The sequence below is a fragment of the Colobus angolensis genome, unplaced genomic scaffold (genome assembly GCF_000951035.1).
Source record: "Colobus angolensis palliatus isolate OR3802 unplaced genomic scaffold, Cang.pa_1.0 Scaffold197, whole genome shotgun sequence".
In the NCBI taxonomy this organism is placed as follows: Eukaryota; Metazoa; Chordata; class Mammalia; order Primates; family Cercopithecidae; genus Colobus; species Colobus angolensis.
The window spans coordinates 5,519,363-5,540,735 of record NW_012115121.1 but is presented as its reverse complement, the minus strand read 5'-3'; the positions used below and the strand labels follow the sequence as shown (position 1 = coordinate 5,540,735).

The following is a 21,373-nucleotide window of genomic DNA, read 5'->3' as shown; positions in this document are numbered from 1 at the left end:
AGGCAGAAGAATCGCTTAAACACGGAAGGCGGAGGTTGCAGTGAGCCTAGATCATGCCACTGCACTCCAGCCTGGGCAACAGAGCGAGACTCCATCTCAAAAAGAAAAGAAAGACACAATGTGTCAAAGAAAACTTTTTCTTAATTGATGACATGTTCTATCATTTACTGTATCCATCCATCCATCCATCCATCCATCCACCCATCCATCCATCCATCCATCCACCCATCCATCCATCCATCCACTGACCTGCTGAACTGCTGGAAAGTAGCCTGCACTGTCCTATCTATTCATGGTGATGGTGATGTGATTGCACACATCGGTATAAGCTCATCTAACTGTACAGCTTAAGGGTGAATTCTACTGCATATCTATTGCCCCTCAATAGAGGTGACATCTTAAAAAACTCTATCAGTCTATCAAGTGTTTTCAGGGGGTGAGACTTAGGGGGACGGGGGCAGCAGAGGCAAGGAGATGACGACATATTCCTTAAAACACCAGAGTCATGCCAAATATTGAAAAAACTCCCCAAATTTAAAACAGGAAAAGAGCTTCCATCCTTATTTGGTGATAAGTACTGTTCACTCCTGTGTAGAGCTGCTTTTGCCAGGGCAGTCACCTGCCTAAAAAGGAAGAATGGGGGTTAGGGGAGGGGAGGTGGTGGAAGCAGAAGGCCATGAGGAGGAGGATGAACAATTCAGAGCCTGGGGAAATGTTTGGGACAAGAAGGACCTGCCAGTCGAAGAAGAAAGGTTGTAGAGAACCAAATTCATTAAACTTACACGTAACAAGAGGACTCAATCAGACTTCTAGGCCCTTGAAACATCACAAATACCAGCTAACAGAGCAAGGGGGGAATAACTGAAGGGAGACCACCCAGAAAAGCTAGAGTTGCAGGAACAAAAGCAAGTAGACCCGCCCTAGAGAACAAGCTTGGCTGAGGCAAGACGATCTCCAGCCTCAGGAGGGGCTGGATCAAATGCCCTTACAATTTTCTGATGGCCTCTGACACAGATTCCAGGGTCAGTGGGGCCCACCCTGGCCGGGGACACTGGCAGTGTGGCCAACCCCAAGCCCTGCTGCACTCATCAGGTCCGCGTTGCTCCACGAGGCTGCCCAGCCCTTGCTCACTGCACACCCACTGCACTACCTGCCTCCTTCCCTCCCAGTGGGGAAAACTAAGATAAATAGAGTCAGCCACTGAGTGTGGACAGGTACCAGGCATCACCTCACTTGATGCTTGCTAACAATCTTCCTTTTGAGACAGGGTATCGCTCTGTCACTCAGGCTGGAGTGTAGTGGCGCAAATTACAGCTCACTGCAGCCTTGACCTCCTGGGCTTAAGCAATCCTCCCACCTCAGCCTCCCGAGTAGCTGGGACCACAGGTGTGCACCACCACACCTAGCTAAATTTTTTTATGTTTTTGTAGAGACAAGATCTCCTTATGTTGCCCAGGTTGGTCTTGAACTTTGGGGCTCAAGTGATCCTCCCACCTCAGCCTCCCAAAGTGCTGGGACTGCAGGCATGAGCCATGGTGTCCAGCTCACTAACAATCTTATGGTTAGTTTACCATTGAGGAAACAGGGCTTGGAGAGACTTATTTGGGGAGAGCTTGTCCAAAGTCACGTGACTACTGAATGATGGAAAGGGAGCCCAGCTGCCTCTGCGTCCAAGGACTCAGGACTCACTGCAGCTGGCAGGGGGGACAGGGCAGAGACCCTCAGCCAAGGTCAACACCTCTGCATTCTCACTGGTCTACCTTATCTCGGCTCACTGCAACCTCTGCCTCTTGGGTTCAAGCAATTTTCCTTGCCTCAGCCTCCCAAGTATCTGGAATATAGATAGGCACCCGCTACCATGCCCAGCTAATTTCAGTATTTTTAGTAGAGACGGAGTTTCACCATGTTGGCCAGGCTGGTCTCAAACTCCCGACCTCAGGTGATCCACCCGCCTCAGCCTCCCAAAGTGCTGGGATTACAGGCATGAGCCACTGCACCCAGTCTGGTCTCCCATATTAATGTACAATTTTAAATTCTGTTTTAGTTAAATGGATGGTAAAAATTTTTTATTTGGGCACAAAACCCTATAATGTGCCATTATGTGCCTGCCTGACATGACAGAATACAAAGGATTTGAGATCACCTACACAGTAATTTTGGCAACAATGTTTACCCTAAATCAATCATGCCTCCAGCCCCATCTTCTGGTTGACAACAAATGAGAGGGATTGTAAGACAAATCAAACAATGTGACGGGGACACAATCAAGACAAAATCATATACTCACGAGACACCAGGTCTGGAATCTTTTAAAAAAGATGATGATGTGGGGAGGAAAAAGGTGGAGACAGCAAAGAGACACAACAAACGAAGGCACCACACGAAGGTGACTGGTTTAGAGGTATTTTAAACTGGGAAAGGTATTTTAGGAACTGGGAAGTTAAATACGAACTGCATATGAGATGATGAAACAGAATGATTGTTAATGTTGTTAGGTGTGACAAATGGTCTCCTGCGATACACAAGAGACACCCTCATTGCTAGGAGAGTATGTAGGGGTGGGCCACCATGCTGTCTGCAACTTTACCTTTTTTTTTTAAGACAGGATCTCGCTCTGTCTCCCAGGCTGGAATGCAGTGGCATGTTCATGGCTCAGTGAAGCCTCATCTCCTGGGCTCAAGCGACCCTCCCACCTCAGGCTCTTGAGTAGCTGGGACCACAGGTGCATGCTACCACACCCAGCTAATTATTTTTATTATCTGCAGAGACAAAGTCTCACTATGTTGTCCCGGCTGGTCTCAAACTCCTGGGCTCCAGCAATCCTCCCGCCTCAAACTCCCAAAGGGCTGGGATTACAGCCCTGAACCGCCTTGCCCAGCCTGCAACTTTACTTTCAAGTGGCTCAAAAATTTTAAAAAAAATTACACTTGTACCCAACATATATATACAGAAAAAGAAATGGGGTCTCCCCTGCCCCAATCTAATCACTGCATCCCTCCGTGCTTCTAAGTTTTATAAACAATCATAGTTCGAAGCCCCCAGATTTAAGACCTTAAAGTCTCCTGGAGCCACCCCTTGTACTCAGTGAGCACATATCATGGACAAGGTTCCATTACAGGCCCCAGGAACCTGACAGGATAGAAGACAGAGGAACTCTCTCTCTGTAGGGCAATCTGGTTAGAGGCCAGGTTCCTAAACCAGCTACAATGACTCTCTTGGCCAAACCCTACCGTTTCTCAGCACATGAATGTGCTGTGTGCCTACAGCAGGCCTGAGAATGGCCAGGAGGGGCTCCTCTGAGAGGGACATCCTATCTTTCATTTTGCTGGAGAGGTCAGAGTGATGCCTCTAAGAAGGGCCTGGAGTGAAAGGCTGAGGGTGGCCCCTCAGACACTGTAAGACTCCTTCCACCAGCCTGCGGGCAAGTCAGTGTGGTGACGGCGGGGCAGGGTCTTGGAGGGCCCTAGAGACACCAAGGGTCAGGGGTGGGAACTCTGGGAAGTCCGGAGGTGCCACAAAAAAATGGGAGTTAGGGGACTCTCGAAACGCTGCCCTCATGTCTCTGGATTTTAAAGGCTTTGTACTAATTCCCAGAACAAAGGTTAAATGGAATTGACATCACAGACCAACCAAAATGAGAACTGTTGAATCCTCGCTCGGGGGAACTCGGTAATGAAGACCTCCTTGATGCAAAACTCAAGGGATCAAGGTCAAAGAAGAGGAGGGAGGAGGAAAAGCTAGGGAGGGGGAGGGGGAGGGAGAGGGAGAGGGAGAGGGAATGCCATGAGCAAGGGCCACGAGGAAGCCGCCTTTCCTAAGCAAAGGCTTGGAAAGTATCAAAGCCTCCTAAAGGCCTCGACAACCGGGGCTAAGGCTGACAACCTCCAGTGCAAAAAGACAACGGCCCCTGGAGGAAACGGAAAACTTTCATGCCAGGTGAGATGTGCAGTGAAGGAAGAAGGGTCTGCAGCCCGCACAACTCAGACATGCTTCATGTGGTCTCAGTCAGTCAGCCTTGGGAAATGTGCCCCCATGCTGTGGCATCTATGGTTGGCCTTCTGTGCTTGGGTAATGTCTGCAAAGACACACATCTGTTTCACCTTCACGGGTTTCCCATCAACTCTGGTCATTTTTATAGAATGAAACAGGTTTCCAGGATAGCATTCCACACAGATCAGGAGCCCATGTGAAACAAGGGGGATGACTTGACCACAGCACCTCATTCCTTCCTGTACTCTAGATGCTTCTGCAGAATAGAGGGCCCGCCCCTGAAGGGCACAGGCCATGATTTGTCCTCAGGTTTCCTTCACCCACAATATCCAGCACGACAGAAATACCGGGTACTCAGCAAGAGGCAGTCAAATGCACAAAGCGGGATACAGAACTGAAACACAACAGGGGAGCGACCTTTGGAGCTGGAGAAGTCTGAGACTGTGTCTTAGAAATTATGAAAGCTGGACATGAAAAATTTTTCCTTCTGCTCTAAGCCTAAGGAAATGAGTGGTGAGCTTCTCCAAAAACACAACGCACAAAAGCCCACAGAGGCCATCTGCCATCCTTCCAGCGGTGCTGCTGGGAGTCAGGCCCATACTCCCGGCTGCGTCTGCCTTTCCTTTCCACCTTGCTCCCTGCTCACAGCCTCTCTACCCCAACTGCTCTAGCTATTTATTCCATCCTTTTTTGAACAGAAAATAAACACAGAAGTCTAAAAGAAATGATAATTCACAGCCTACGATGGACCTATCTAAGCAACTAGCAGAACTAAAAGTCTAAAATATGAGTTCACATTTTCGTATGCAAAAGCTCCCAAAAACTATTTCAAGAAACAAAATAATCTACAACAACACAATAGATTCCTTAAAATAGGGCAAAATATATCATTCCCAGGACACCTGAGGGAGAAGCCTCCTTTCATTTTCACAAAGGAAACAGGGCTGGAGGGGTCACTTGTCCAAGGTCATAACGCCACATGCTGTAAACATCTCTCTATCCTCAGAAGCGTAGGTTTGATACCCAAGGGGTTAGAATTCCATAAAAGTATCCCAAAATCTGACTTTCACTTGCAATGACCATGCGTCCAGCTCTGGCAGCATTGATCTTGGTAAGCACCCCTAGAACAGATGCTGTCCTGAGTGAGATCTGGGTGTCCAAGTACCAGAGGGGGCCTCACCCTACTGAGGTCTGGCTGCCAACCTTGCTCTGCTGGATGCGAACAGGGCATATGCTCATGGAGTAGTTGGCCATTTGGGGATTTCTGCTCTTCCCTCACTAACCCCACAGGAAACCTGAGGCAAGGATGTGAGAGGTGGTGCAGCTGACGAGGCAGCCCGGCCTCTTCTGGCCTAGTGCAAACATGGGAAGAGGACGGGTGGAGGAGTCTGGGTTCCAACAGGAAGGGATGGAGGGTGGAGAGACATGGGGTGGATGAGAAAAGAGGAGACACACCAACATGGGGTGCAGCAAACATGCCCCCCATGGTGACTGGCCAGTCAAGGGGGGAAACAGTAGCTTGTCTCATTGCCTCAGTGCCCCTTCACTGTCTCAGACACGCAGCCCACTGCATAGCAAGCCCCCAAGTGTGCTGAGAACCCACACAGAAGAAGGTCTGCAAACACGGTCTGAGGCCGTGCAGAGCAGGAGCTCCCATCTGAGCCCCTGCTCACTGCCCACCTGCTGGTCGGAGAGGAAGCAAGGGGTGCAGGCAACACACAGAAGGCTCAGAAGATTCATAGCAAGAGCCCCGCTCAGCCTGGAGGGCCTGGGCCGCCCGCAAGGTGCCAGCAGGGGTGCTCCCCTCCCCCATCCCAAAGGCTCTCTCTAAGCCGCTCCGCTAGAAAGATTCTTTAATCAGGACACATGAAGCACATTCCATTCCGTGCTGCTTCTCTTTCCAGCTAAGGATTCAAAGCAGGAAGGGACCCCCAGAACGAGAAAGAGTGAGACTGGGGGATGAGTTCAGCCCCAGCACAGTCACCTTCCTACCCCACACGCCTGACGCTTGCCTGGGCCCCGTCTCCTTTCTCATGGATGTCACTGATCCCCTGGGATGGTCCTCACCCCCTATACTTGGTTACGTAACATCCTTCAAGGCACAGCCCCAGAGGGTGTGTCCCCTGCTAACAAAGCCATTGAATGCTCCCTGTGCCTGTTGATAAGTCCCAAGCCCCAGCCTCTGTGCTTGGTCAGGGGGATCATGCCAGGCTGTGACTTCCCGCTTTTGCCCCTGCTGGGATGGAAGCTGCTCCCTCAGCCTTCCTGGGCAGAGCCCTTGGAGCCTGCAGGGTCTGTCTCAAACCCCACCTCCTCCAGGACTCCCACCAAGTCCCCTGGAGGATTACTGCATCTCCCTGATGGTGCTGCCATTCGTGCTGCAGGCCATGTGCTTTGATGTCACCGTTGCTCCCCAAGACAGCCAGATCCCACACCTGCTACACAGACCAGTCACTGAATATCTGCAGGGTTGAGCCAGTACTCTTTCGCTTTGTCCAGGTTAAGAGGACGAGTACCACCCACACCCTGACAACCACAGAAAACCCCTATCACAAGCCCAACACCCCACCAAAGTCCCCAGCACACCCTCACCTGCCCAGCAGCACACAGTTGCTGACGTGATTAGAGTCAGCACCACCTGATTTATGACTAAGCAAATGGCCACACTGTGGGGAGGATGGAAGCAGAGGTGGGGCTGCCATTCCTTGCACAGCCAGAGGTCATGGGGGACTCACTCTGACTCCTCACAAACACGGAAAGAAAGGCTGCTTTCACCCCACCTCGTGGACATGGGGCACACAGACACACACCCTCCTCCAGGCCACAGCTCTGCATTTTGGGTCCCTGAGCCATCCCAGTAGGATGTCAAATGCCCTCTCCTGTTCTAACTCAGCTCAAACTGCTTCCCAGGCCAGCAGGGAGGTGAACCACGCTGACCCGGGTAGTTTGATTTAGGTCTTGTGCCCCAACAGTGGGCAAGATGATGCCCTCCGTGACCAAAAGTATTTACCCCAAGTTCCCCTAGGCCCCTCCCTTCTGTGTCCCATTAGCAACTATGCCCATCAGGCTCAGCTGCTGGCCAGGCCTGGCCTCTTTGGCATGAGCTGGGGCAGAGCTGCACACGGTGCACACTTCACTGCAATAAAGACAGCTTTCATTCCCTATTCAGGTCAACCAATAATGCTCAACTAGAGACACTGACCAAATTCACAGAGGGATTGTGCCTACAAATCCATGGATAAGTCAGCTGTTTAGAAAAAGAACGTCTCTCCAGAGAGCCAGTGCTCCATGGGCAAGGTAAGGATCCTGAGTCAGCCAACAAAAGCTTTGCTGTGCACTTTGGCCTTGAAGCAGAGAGCCCTGAACACTGTGCCCAAAGAATGAAAGAGGGTGCTAGTCAGATTGAGCCCTTCTTGGAAGGCCCAGACCACATCTCCTCCCCATAGTTGGTCAGTGATATCCCTGCCCTGCCCCTGGGGGGCTTGAGGAGACCCTCCTTCCGTCAGCCCAGCTTGGTAGTTGTGGGCAGACTAGCAAGGGTTGGGATCTGGGAACCCTAAGAGCTTGCCAGCCCCAAAGCCTTTAGTCCACATAGCTTCTTTCCATCAGCAGACCTGCCACCTGCCCTCCCAGGGTGTGGCCCACCCTGGCAACCAGAACACCTGCACATGGCTCACTGCCCTCCAAGGCTCCCCTATCCCCATGCCGTGTTAGGGCAACCCTGAGGTCCCGAAGGATTCTAACTCATCAGAATGCAGTCTCTGACTTCAGCTCACACCCACCTCCCACTGCAGGGAGGGCCAGGCCTTACTCAGCCTGTCTCTGACGGAGCAAGAGACAGCTGGCGGTGAACTTAGGACAGTCCTGCCAGAGCAGGCTTCACTTTCTGAGCAGTGCCCTGGGGTAAGGTAAGAGGCTGCACTGAGAAGAGGGTAGAAGAGCAGGAAAGGAGAGAAAAAGGCAAGCTTGCAGGAGGAGGTAGGAAGGTAGATAAGGATGTTTCTTCTTCCTGTGCCAGCTCCATGTCCATTTAAGTTGGTGGCTGGAAATGCAAAAGTGAACAAGCCAAAGCCCTGGCATCAAGGAGGAAGCACCATGGGAAGAAGACATAGAAACAAAAAGGACAAACTGGAATAGGGGCCACACTGGAAGGAAGAAAACAAGGTGGGAATTCAGAGAACAACGAAGGGCTCCACAGAGTCGGGAGGGCAGGACAAGCTGGGTCTGGAGGATGAGCTGGTATGTGCCAGGCGGGTCGGGAGAAGACACACAGGAAGATAGACAGTGGGCCCTCGGGAGTGAGGCCAGGGAAGGCAGGAGACAGGGCTCAGAGGCATGGCTGGAAATGCAGGTGGGGCAGAGAGCAATGGCAAGCCTAAATGCTGGGTGCAGCCTGGTGTGTAAGAAGGGAGGAGAGCTGCAATGTGGCTCACCCTGAGGAGGGTGTGGAAGTAGAAAGATGGCACTGGGTGTGGGGCACAAAGTGAGTCCAAGAGCAGTGCCCTGGAGGCAGGGAAGTCAACAGGGAGCCTGGTGGGACACTCCGGTCTAAACTCAAGGAATGGGGGCACAGAGGGGTTCTGGGGAGCGAGCATGACTTGCCAAGGGGGCAGGGGAAGGAGGGTTAGGCCGAGTTTCCAGCTTGGACAACCGGGTAGGGAAAGGTGGTGGTAGTGCCGTTCACCAAGAGAGGAAATGATTGGGAGGAACACTGCGGGGGTGGGGACCAATGGCCACTAGGACATTCCCCTGCCTCCATTCTGTCCTTGCAAACAGCCCTAGGCAAACAGCGCAGCTCAACGCCTTCTGGGGGCTTTGGCATCCCCCATTAGTACCCCAATCTCACCTGCATCCAAACGTTGTCTGTAGCAAAGTAGTGATTCCCACACAGAAAAAAATGGTCCCAATGAGCTGGCTGGTGGCCCACTGGTCGTACCCCACACACATGGCATCGGCCAACAGGAAGGGCACTGCAATCGTGCCGCTGAAGCATGTCAGGTAGTGCTGTGGGCAGGAAAAGGGTCAGAGGAGAAACAGTAAACCATTCCTCATTTATTCTTGATTTCATCTTAATTCTTCTCTTTTATTGTCATTAAAAAATAGCCCCCATAAAGAATCTCCTTGGCTTGTTACAGCAAGCCATTCTTTTTTCCTTCTTTTTCAGCATTTCTCCTTTGTTGTTGAGACAGTTTCATTCCCACTGCCCTGGACGGAGTGCAATGGTGCGATCTTGGCTCACTGTGACCTCCACCTCCCAGGCTCAAGCGATTCTCCTGCTTCAACCTCCCAAGTAGCTGGGATTACAGGCGTGCACCACCACGCCCAGCTAATTTTTGTATTTTTTGTAGTGGTGGGTTTTCACCATGTTGGCCAGGCTGGTGTCAAACACCTGGGCTCAAGCGATCTGCCTGCCTCTCCCTCCCCAAAGTGCTGGGATCTGCCTGCCTCTCCCTCCCCACAGAGCCACTGTGCCCAGCTGCATTTCTCCTTTTTATTACATTTTCTTGTCTTACAACTTACTGTCATTACTACTTATTACTTGGATGAATCCATGCATCACAAAGGAAAGTCAATATCAGCCCTGGTGATATTTTACTTATGTAATTCTTATTAGAAATATTTGGAGTTTTTTCCCCAAAATGCTTTTCCGGCATAAATTGCTAAAACCATAAGGCCTTTCTCCTCTAATCTGTTATCATGAATTGTGATGTGCTGAACTATTCTTGCATGCTTGAAACAAACCCTAGTCAGTCATGCTGTATTTTTCTTCTGCAATTTGGTTTGTTAATATTTGATACAGAATTTTGAATCTACATTTCTAAGTTAATTAAGTCCACTTTTAAAAAGTTCTTTCATGTCTGGGGATTAAAGTTACATAAGCATCATAAGTTACACACGCATGGAGTGTTTTCTGTCTTTTTCTGTGAGCTGGCATTGTTTTTGAAAACAAAGAATTCATCTGTTCCAGTCAGGGCAGGATTAAGGGCATATGGTAGCCACGGGAATCTTCCAGAAAGAACCCCATCCCACCTTCCTTTGGGACCACCCCTCCGCCCGCCCAACGCCACACCAATAGCCCCGGTAGGATAATCCCAGAGCTCACGACTCACTTCCCTCCCTTCCCCCGTTGACCAGTTCTTATTTCTGTTCTGCAAACTTCCTACTTTTCTTCCAGCAGCTTCCCATTCCTGCCCACATTTGCCAAACACGCCACATGCAGCCCAAGAAGCCCAACTGTAAAGGAGTTTCCTGAGGTGAAACACTCCTGTTCAGGATGCCTCAGGGCTGCTCACAAGTTTATGTTCTCTGAATCTTCAGGAAGGGAATGATGCAGGCAGTGTTTCACACTCCTATCTGACCAGGGAAGACTGCTAGTAACATTTATAAGATAAACATTCCAAAAAGTGCGTTTCCTGAATCTGGTTCAGAATGCTCAGCCCAAGGTAGATTATTTGCCAAGAGGCCACTCAGCTCCTTCGGCTCTGACTTCTCCCCTACTAAACAGACACCTGCCAGTTGGGGTTACCATGTGCTGTGATGCCTGAAAGGGGGTGTGGGAAGGGTGGGGCAACTGGAAATTCGACCAAAGTACCCAGCTGTTGGCAGGCACAGCCCCATCCCAGGGTGAATAAACCTCTCTGGACAATGAGATGGATTTTCTCAGCACCTGAGATACCTTAGGTTGAACAGACCACACAAACTTGAGAAGGGAAAAATAGTAAACCAGACCTCAGAACAGAGTCCAACTTAAAACCAAAGCAAATACAGCCCAGGGGTGTACATCTAAGAAAAGACCTTCCCCACGTTGTCCCCTTTCTCCAAAACGTCCTGCATTAATCCTATGAAAGGGAAAAGGGTGCTGAAGACAGAGGAGGGAGGTATCAAAGACGCTGGAGGCCTGCATCAGCTATGTCACCACCCACCTTGTCCCTGAGCCTGGTTGCCCTCCCCTCCCACTGGAAGCTGCAGCAGACAAAGCTGCCACTACCGTGGCAAGTTTCCCTTCCTTTAAAAAATAAGACTGAAAACCTACCATTTAGGTCCTGGCCGACATGGCACTTTTCAGGGTAACTCATGTTTCATGGCAGAGGATACCATGATTTTGGGTGGGTTAACTAGGCCAGGGATGGGAGATGAAAATAAATTCCTCTTTTCTCTACTCTTCAACTTTTCTCCTTTCTCTATTCTTCCTTCTTTCTATAACTCTATCTCCTTTCCCTTCCTTTATGTCACTGCTCTTGCGTGCCCCTGAACATCATCTTTCTTTTCCCTGGTAATCCACTCTACCTGTTCTTTTCTTCCTCCTGCTATGATGTCAAAAATTCCCATTCATCCCTTTCTTTTTTTTGAGACAGGGTCTCACTATGTCAAGCAGGCTGAAGTGGAGTGGTGCAATCACAGCTCACTGCAACTTCAACCTCAAGCGATCCCCCTGCCTCAGCTCTTGAGTGGCTGGGACTATAGGCACACACCACCACACGTGGCTAATGTTTGTATTTTTTGTAGAGGTGGCCTTTTGCCATGTTACCCAGGCTGGTCTTGAGCTCCTAGGCTCAAGTGATCTGCCCACCTCAGCCTCCAAAACCGCTAGGATTACAGGCATCAGCCACCATGCTGTCCCTACTCATCACTCTTGAAAGAGGAATTTATAAAAGTCTTCAATAAACAAAAATCAAACTTGAATTTTTAAACAACTTCAGATGGCAGACAATGCAAACACCTGCTGGTAGTTACACATCCTACAGGAACCATCTTACCTGCAGCCCCAAAAATATACACAGGTACCAGGGAGGAACATCTTCTATGGTATAAATCATGTCCGATCGCTGGGGGTCCAGACTGCCAGTGCTATCGAGGGTCTCGGCGAGAGAGCTCTGTGAGCGAGAAGGAGCAAAGAAGGTACTCATTAAACCTGAAGACCAATGTTAGCTTGGCCACGTGCAGGCCACTATTACAGAAAAACAACTTTATCAAGTGGCTGCCATTTTCCTGCAGTTTTGAGCCTTGGCTGTCATTGAAGCCAAGTACACTCGTGGGCTCAAGTACACTCGCCCACTGGGATGGTCAATCCTCAGAATTTCGGGGGTCAGTGTCCTTTGTCAACAACTCATCCCGGAGAACACCAAACTTGCTCAGAGCTTCTCCCCAGGTCTGGGGATCCTCCCGCATGGACAGAGATGTTCCCAGGTTGAGACCACAAAACGATACCTTGGCACGAGCAGTCCTTGTGTGAGGCCCCAAACGAAGAAATCTTAGAAAATTTTCAGCACTTTCGAAGAGACAGCACACTGATCTGCCCTCCCAGCCTACTTCATCCCTGCAGGATCTTTGTACTTTGCAGTTCTACACCTTCCTATGCAAACACTATTGCTCTTAGGTGAAAAGAGGAAAATTCAAAAGTATATAAACACAGTGATTTGAATTCTGTTTAAAAAACAAAACATTAAAAATGTATTGATAGTTTAGGTGACAGGTTTTTTTCTTCGTTTCCCCCAACACTAGTAAAAACAATATTTTAAAACATTAAGTGTAGCATGGTTTTTAAACCAAAATCATCATAAAGACCAGTCACTTTAGGTTAGAGTCCAGCCTCTTCCAATCACTCCCAGCATCAGTTCTGAACTCAGGCAGTATCTGAGCCAAACAGAAAACTCAAGGTAGCCTTGAGTTCCCCAAGAGAACCTCAAAACTGCTCTGGTTTCAAACACCACACAAAGAATCTTTTCTTGGAATTTCTACAATCATTTCTTGGAATCCAAGACATGTACCTCATTTGAAAAAATTTTTTATAACCTAGCAAACAAAATGCTTAACAGAAATAAAATGAAAAGATATCCCACATGGGGAAAATGCTGATTCCATGTGTTCCACATGGAGGCAACAGGGGTTTGGGGTCCAATACCCTTAAACAAAAGAAGGGACACAGTTCACGCTCACCTTCCACAGCCGGAAGTAAACGTCTGATGGTAGCTGGTATCTGATCCAAACCAAATGTAACTGAATATGACCTTTTGGGTAAAACTTTCTCTTCCATCCTCACAAGGGATACTGGCAAATTTACATTGTGTTGAATTTGTTATGATGGATTATGGATGTCTTTAACAACTTGTTGGAAGAAATGGTAGAAAAAGTACATATGTGTCTGAGGGGTGTGGCATACAGGGATGTACAATAAAGGTTAACTCAGCAGGTCTGGGTTGTTCAAACCCTGTACATTTCAAAGGAAGGGTTGACCCTTGCCTGGCATGTGGGGAATAACCTGAGCTCTTGGGGTTTCTGTCTCTTAAATGTGTCTTTTTAGGCCCAGTGCAGTGGCTCACACCTGTGGTCCCAGCACTCTGGGATGCTAAGGTGTGAGGATCACTTGAGGCCAGGGTTCAAGAACAGCCTGGGTAACATAATGAGGCCCCTTCTCCAGTTTATACATTTTTTTTTTACCTGAAACTTGGCCACACAGTGTCAGCTTGACCTCTGGAGGGGCTGGTAAGTAACTAAAATTAGCCACACAGGCAGTCAGCCATACCTATAACAACAGATCCCCACTTAAAAACCCTGGGCACCAAGGCTTGGGTGAGCTTCCCTGGTTGAATGAGTGTTACCACATATCACTGCTGGGAAACTGAACACTGCCTGCATGACTCCACTGGGAGAGGATGGCTGCAAGCCTGTGCCTGGTGTCTCCTAGACCCTGACTATGTGCCTTTTCCCGTTTTTTATTTTAATCTGTATCCTTTCTCTGAAAAACAAACAAACAAACAAACAAAAAAGACAAAAAAACCCTTAACTGTGAGTAAAACAGCTCTGCTGAATTCTCTGAGGGTTCCTCATAAATCTCAGAACCTGATTTGAGACCTTCTGAATTGAGGTCATCATTTTGCTAACACGGTGGAATTACAGAGCTGAGGCTCACGACACAAAGTTCAGGTCAGCAGCACCGCATTAGCTGCAGCCACATAGGCGGTGCTGCTGCTCACAAAGTAACATGACAAAGTATTTCATAACAAAGAGAAATGTCTGAAGACAGAATACATAACACTGTCACAGACAAGTACAACCTGTCACACAATAATGTAAGCAACATTTTTCTAACAATTCCAAAACCACGATTGTTAATTATAAGGCAGATGAAAAGACTTTTCGGCCAGGTGCAGTGGCTGACATCTGTAATTCCAGCACCTGCCGCGCCAGGTAGATCACCTGAGGTCAGGAGCTCAAGACTAGCCTAGCCAACATGGTGAAACCCTGTCTTTACTAAAAATACAAAAATTAGCTGGGCGTGGTGGCGCAAGCCTGTAATCCCAGCTATTCCGGAGGCTGAGGCAGAAGAATTGCTTGAACCCAGGAGACAGAGGTTGCAGTGAGCCAAGATCACGCCACTGCAGTCTGGCCTGGGCAACAGAGCGAGATTCCGTCACACACACACACACACACACAAAAAGACAAGACTTTTTGCATCCAGGCAGAGGTTAAGATGTACACACAGGCAAATGTATGCACATGCACACATGCAGACTTTTCTTAGTAGTGAGGGTAGCCCTACAACTCAGAAACAAAACTAGTGTAAAGGTCCACAACTGGTATTAAAATGATACAGGACGGGAGGGTTGTGTGGTCAAGGTGATCAGACAACACTGTGAGGCAGACGCTGTGCAGCCCCGCCTGATGACAGAAGGACTGGTCTGGCCATTGTGCACTCTGCGCACTGTGGTGCCACACACTCAGTGATCACTGTGTAAACCATGAGCTATTTCAAATACTGCAAAACCAAAAACCTCTAATAAGGTTTCTGCAAACGATGACTACATAAATAACTATGTCACTTTAAAAAGACTTTCCATCTTATTCTATGATCTGAAATAATGTAAAGAACAAAAAATTACCTGTGCTTCAAAGACTAGAGTGAACTCAGAATGCTGTTCTCTGCCTGGAGCCTTCTTAACACTTGTAACTACCTTTGTTATCCCCTCTGCGGTTCTTTATCTAATCTAGCACCTTTGGGGTCGACTGTAGTCTCTTTCTCTAGGAATCATTTCCTCTACAGCAGAGTCAGCACATATTTTTTATAAAGGGTCATACAGTAAATATTTCAAGCTTTGGGAGCCACATAGTTCTGTCACTGTAGCATGGATGCAACCTTAGGAAATAGGTAAACAAAGAAATATGGCTGTGTTCCAGCAAAAGTCTACTGAGAAGAACAGATATTAAATCAAATTTGGCTTGCCAATCCCTGCTGTAGCATTTCAAACTGATTATCATAAAGTAGCATGTACTATTCTCTTGTACATTTCTCTTTTTTACTATATTAATGTATATTTGTGCTTTCTATTTTTTTCCTCTTAATCGGGGCCACAAAAGATCAATTTTGGCCAGGCATGGTGGCTCATGTCTATAATTCCAGCACTTTGGGAGACTGAGGTCAGCAGACTGCTTGAGCTCAGGAGTTTGAGACCAGCCTGGGCAACAAACAGAGACCCTCTCTCCAAAAACAAACAAAAATTAGCCGAGTGTGGTGGCACAAGCCAGTGGTCAGCTGCTCAGGAGTCTGAGGTAGGAGCATCACTTGAGCCTAAGAGGTTGAGGCTGCAGTGAGCTGTGATCATGCCACTGCACTCCAGCCTAGGCCAACAGAGATCTTGTCTCAAAAAAAACAAAACAGGCTGGTGACTCAAGTCTGTAATCCCAGCACTTTGGGAGGCCGAGGCAGGCCAATCACTTGAGGTCAGCCTGGCCAACATGGCGAAACCCTAAAACCCTGTCTCTACTGAAAATACAAAAATTAGCTGGGCGTGTTGGCGCACGCCTGTAGTCGCAGCTACTTGGGAGGCTGAGGCAGGAGAATCGCTTCAACCCAGGAGGCAGAGGCTGCAGTGAGCTGAGATCACGCCACTGCACTCCAGCCTGGGTGACAGAGTGAGGCTCTGTCTCAAGGAGAAAAAAAAAAAAAAAGTCAGCTGAGGGTCTGGCCTAATGATTAGCATTTTATTTTACTTATTTATTTATTTATTTTGAGTCAGAGTCTCACTCTGTCACCCAGGCTGGAGGGTAGTGGCGCCATTTCGGCTCACTGCAACCTCTGTCTCCTGGGTTCAGGTGATTCTCCTGCCTCAGGATCCCAAGTAGCTGCAACCACAGGCGTGCGACACCACTCCCGGCTAATTTTTTTATTTTTAGTAGAGACAGGGTTTTGCCATGTTGGCCAGACCGGTCTTGAACTCCTGACCTCAAGTAATCCACCCATCTCAGCCTCCCAAAGTGCTGTGATTGCAGGCACCAGCCACCACGCTCAGCCCAACTAGCACTATTTAATATGTGGCAGCTCTTCTCACTGTCGTCTTCATTTCATAAAGTAAGAAAAATGGCCAGGAAAATATGAAGGTACTCCATTTGATCAGTATTCAAGGAAATGCAAATGTATCAATGTTTAGACAATGAAAAAATGTTCATCCAAACTGGAAAATAAACATTTGGCATAAGTGTGCTAGAGACATTTTCCCTATAACTGGATCCCTCCCATCAGTACAAGGTAAAGCTAAGCCCCAAAGTGTTAAGGCTCATTACTATTTATTTCTAAAGACGGTCTCCAGACAGAGAAGGAGGAAGTCTGAAAACACGACAGCCTGGAATCATGGCATACAGGATTATATGTGGCCCCACCAAGTCTGTGAAGAAGCCCTTTGTTACAAGATAGGCCGTGTGAAAGCTGCGGCCCGGCGGTGTGGGACATGCCTCAGCTGCAGACCGCAGGCACTGATCCACATGCCAAACGCCACTGCACTAACCTCTGGGGAGCAGCTGGGAACCCTGCACTTCTGGAATTTCAGTATCTCTGCATGAATCTACTTTAATTAACCTCCATAAAATTTATAATAGCTCCAAGCAGTAGGAAAATAATAACAATATTAGTTGAGAGGCAAAAATGAAATTTCCATATCCCAGACTGGAATTTTGTTTAAAAGGGCATAAAATTTGGTTATTCCAGACTTTCAATACAATGTATTTGTTCTTAATAACTTTAGTGATTACACTGTGAACTCACCATGCTAATACCCAAGTCAGGTACTATATTTGTATGTGTCAACTTCTGGGTGGTCTGTTATTAGAATACATAGTATACACTGTCTATAGTATAATAAAGTGGTTCCAGAATAGAATTTCTCATTACATAAATTGTTTAGTTTCTTATTATGTAAGTTGAAAATTAGTAAATTTTCATAGTATAAATAAAATCTGTGTTTAAAATCTATCAAGTAAAACTCAAATGAAAGTCTTAGAGCTGCGTTACAATTTGGAAATACCACATTATCTAACTTTTCATGTGTTAGACACCATGGCAGATACAAAGAAAAAAGAAACTTGGATATCTAGACCTACTTTGTTTTATTTTTATTTATGAATTTATTTATTTTGTTTTTTTAGAGACAGGGTCTTACTCTGTCTTCCCAGTTAAGAGTGCAGAGGCACGATCAAAGCTCACTGTAGCCTCAAACTCTTAGGCTCAAGATATCCTCCTGCCCCCTGAGTAGCTGCCACTCTAGGCACACATCATCATACCTGGATAATTCTTTCTTTCTTTTTTTTTTTTGGAGAGACAGGATCTTGCTATGTTGCCCACGCTGGTCTCAAACTCCTGGCCTCAAGCAATCTTCCTGCCTCAGCCTCCCAAAGTGTTGGGATTACAGGTGTGAGCCACTGCGCACAGATTGGAGCCACTTTGGGCAACTCTTTCCTGATCTCTATGGGCACAAAGTCTGACCATTCAAGGAGATGGAATGAGGCACAGAGCAAAACAAAAATAAACAAAAAAAACTACAAACATGATTCTCCCCACCTTAGTGTGCCATTTCCATTGGTACACTAAGGTGCCAAAAGTGCTAAGGTCAAAGCTCAAAGGCATTTTCACAGGCTGCATAAACCACTTGCTGATTTCCCTTATTCTCTTATTTACTGCACATGTATATGTAACAGGCACGATGCTACTAACTTCACATACATATTATTTCATTCAATCCTCACAACAACCCTAAGAAAGATGTGACTTTTATTCCCATTTTAGAGACAGGGAACTGAGGCCCAGAGAACTTCTATAATTTCCTCACTCTGACTCATATTTACACCCAGACCTGATGTCAGACCTCGGGCTCTTAACCACTTCCCTCTGGCATCTTGGCTGAGATCTTTTTAAATTTCTATTCCCTATGGCTCCTCCTACTTACCTGATGAAGAGAACACACCCCCCTTGGGGGTCAGAGACCAAGCCCCAGATGAAGGACACGCAGGTGCCCGCAAGGGATCCGGATCGGGGGCAGCACTTGTGGGAGGGGATGGCGGTGGGAGTGGGGACACGGGGTGAGGGAAGGGGTACCTTTTCTGCAATGCCATTTTCCGTAGTGTAGATCGCCATGAGCTCGGTGTCCTCGTTGTCCTGCTCACCGCTGGAGGTGGCGCCTCCATTTATGACCACCTGCAGAGACAATCCACTTAGAGGCTGTTTCAGCGTGAACTACATTTTCCCCTCCAAAAGCCTTTTGTAATTCTCCTGGTGAGTGCATGATCAGTCATGGTTTTGATGGAGAAACATACTCCATGTACCAAATGGGGAGGCTGCCTGAGCAGAAGGCTCAGCTGGGGAAAACAGAAATAAAATCCCAGGACAACCTCAGCAGGGGCACTCCCACATCCTCCAGGGCAAGGGAAGTTTGGCTCACAGGCCCATGCTGTTTGTGGACAAGGCCCTGGCTGAACACGTGAGAGTACCCTGAGCTGCCTCAGTTAAGATCCCTGCCCACATAACCACCTGAGGCCGACTTCCTGCCCCTAGAAGAGGAAATATTCTAGCTGGAGGAACTCAAACTCTGCTGTTCACCGAAGTAAACCAGCCCCCAGGAGAGCACTCCTCACTAAGGGGCTACACCACCATCCCGGATTCTGCCAGACAGTAGCAAGAGCCATAAAATGTTTTTACTTTTTAGCCAAATGGTTCCACTTCTAGGAATCTATCCTGGAGAACAATATTGAGAACAAAAACTTTAACCCAAAGAAAGTTATCACTGTTTGTAATAACAAATAACTAGTTTTTGTTTTTTAGGTTTTGTTGTCGTTGTTGTTGTTGCTGTTTTGTTTTTGAGACGATGTCTCGCTCTGTCACCCAGGGTGAAGTGCAGTGTCGCAGCCTCGGCTCACTGCAATCTCCGCCTCCCAGGTTCAAGAAATTCTCCTGCCTCAGCCTCCCGAGTAACTGGAATTACAGGCGCCCTCCATGACACCTGGCTAATTTTGATATTATTAGTAGAGATGGGGTTTCACTATGTTGGTTGGGCTGGTCTTGAACTCCTCACCTCAGGTGATCCACCCACCTCAGCCTCCCAAAGTGCTGGGATTATAGGCGTGAGCCACCACACATGGCCCAAATAACTAGTTACAGGCCACTGACACCCAGAGCACTACAAGGGAAAAGATTTTTACACAGGGTAATATCAAGGAAAACACACATGTAATAAATATGAAGGTAACTGTGTATATATGGTTGACAGTGCAACTACATTTAAAAACTACAGATTTAAAAAGTGTACAAAAAGTTCAAATTCCAGCATTGTGAAATACACTAAAAGCAAACAGAAGACAAGCGATGGCCTAAGAGAAAATACAGCAGCAGATACAAAAAGAGTCGGTATCAATATCCATAAAGAACACCTCAAACCAATAATAAAACCAAACAATCCAATTCATCCCTGAGAGGTCTAAGGAAAAAAGATGGAGATGAAATGGGCAAGGGCTAGGAATATATCATTCATAGAAGAAAAACATATGTACAATAAAACACACAAAAAGCTGTTCTATATCATTTTAAATTAAGGAAATAATGATTAAAATTTTATTTTTAGAAAAACAAATTTAGAGAGAAACTTAAAAAACGGAATCAGGTGTTGACCAAGGTATGGGGGAGAGTTACTCTCCTGTGTTCTTGGAGAGAATGTGCTCTTCGTGGAATGGCCTTCATGGAGGGATAATTTGGCAACGGGATTTAAAACAGGTATTTCTGTGGATCCAGCAATTACACTGATAGAAGCTTACCCTCTAGAAATATCCATGCAGGTAATATGTAGGTTCAAGGATGATCACTGCTATAATTGATGAAATACTGAATACTTGGGGACAACACAAATGTTCATCAAAAAGACACGGTTACACTATTATACACTCATTTAGAGGAGATATTCAGCCATTAAAAATAATAAAGCACCGGACACGGTGGCTCAGGCCTGTAATCCTGGCACTTTGGAAGGCTGAGGCAGGTGGATCACCTGAGGTCAGGAGTTCGAGACCAGCTGGCCAACACAGTGAAACCCCTTCTCTACTAAAAATACAAAAATAACCCAGGCATGATGTTGCACATCTGTAGTCCCAGCTACTCAGGAGGCTGAGGCAGGAGAACTGCTGGAACATGAAAGGAGGGGGCTGCAGTGAGCCCAGATGGCGCCATTGCACTCCAGCCTGGGTGACAGAGCAAGACATCAACTCTAAATAAATAAATAAATAAATAAATAAATAAATAGCTGATGTGCTAATTTAAAACAAACAAAACTCCCTGAGTGACAGAGCAAGACATCAACTCTAAATAAATAAATAAATAAATAAATAGCTGATGTGCTAATTTAAAACAAACAAAACTCCAAGTTTAAAAAGTCATAAAATAATAAGCCTAGAATTATCCCAACTGAGCTAAAAAAGAAAATTGTAATGACCTCACCACTTGTCTAAAAAGGACAGAAAAGGATACAGGAAAATCACAACCAGTAGGAAGGGTGCTGCCTTAGGGACAGGAACAGCAATAGCAGACACCTTTCATTTTTTTACTCCCAATCCTTTGTAAGTGTTGGATCTTTTATGATCAGGAAGTATTTGTGTTATTTGTACACTGCTTTTTTAAAACAGATAATTTTTTTAAAAAGACATACTCCAAAATGCTAACAGTGGTTGTCCTTAATTGGTAGGGCCATTTTTGCCAACTTTTTCCCCTTTTTATATTTTGGTAATTTCCCAAAATGAGTAAGTACAATTTATTTTGATAATAGGGAAGAAATTTAAGACTAAAATCCTAGCAGCACAGCTTGGATTGAGGAGGTCCACAGGGATTCCCAATTCATGTGTTTTTGTAGTCAAGGAAATCAGGGCAGTGAAAAATCAGGTTTCTCATTCAAGGACATACAGATTACAACCCAGGTCTAAAGTGGGTTTTTAAGTATGCCAGAGAGGCCGGGCGCAGTGGCTCATGCCTGTAATCCCAGCACTTTGGGAGGCCGTGGCAGGCAGATCACCCGAGATCAGGAGTTCGAGACCAGCCTAGCCAACATGGCAAAACCCCATCTCTACTAAAAATATAAAA

The 21,373-nt window shown here is 47.0% G+C and overlaps 1 protein-coding gene across 2 annotated transcripts in view; it reads right to left on the bottom strand.

Annotated features, from left to right (window-relative positions):
- The window catches only part of SLC23A2 (solute carrier family 23 (ascorbic acid transporter), member 2), a 130,082-nt gene that overhangs the window by 38,883 nt on the left and 69,826 nt on the right, over positions 1–21,373 (bottom strand). For both annotated transcript variants that reach the window (XM_011941031.1, XM_011941033.1), the window contains exons 3-5: positions 18,353–18,451; positions 11,748–11,864; positions 8,837–8,994 (exon numbers count right to left, since the gene is read on the bottom strand). In XM_011941031.1, coding sequence (XP_011796421.1) covers positions 8,837–8,994; positions 11,748–11,864; positions 18,353–18,451 — 374 coding nt within the window. The remainder of the gene's footprint in view (positions 1–8,836; positions 8,995–11,747; positions 11,865–18,352; positions 18,452–21,373) is intronic.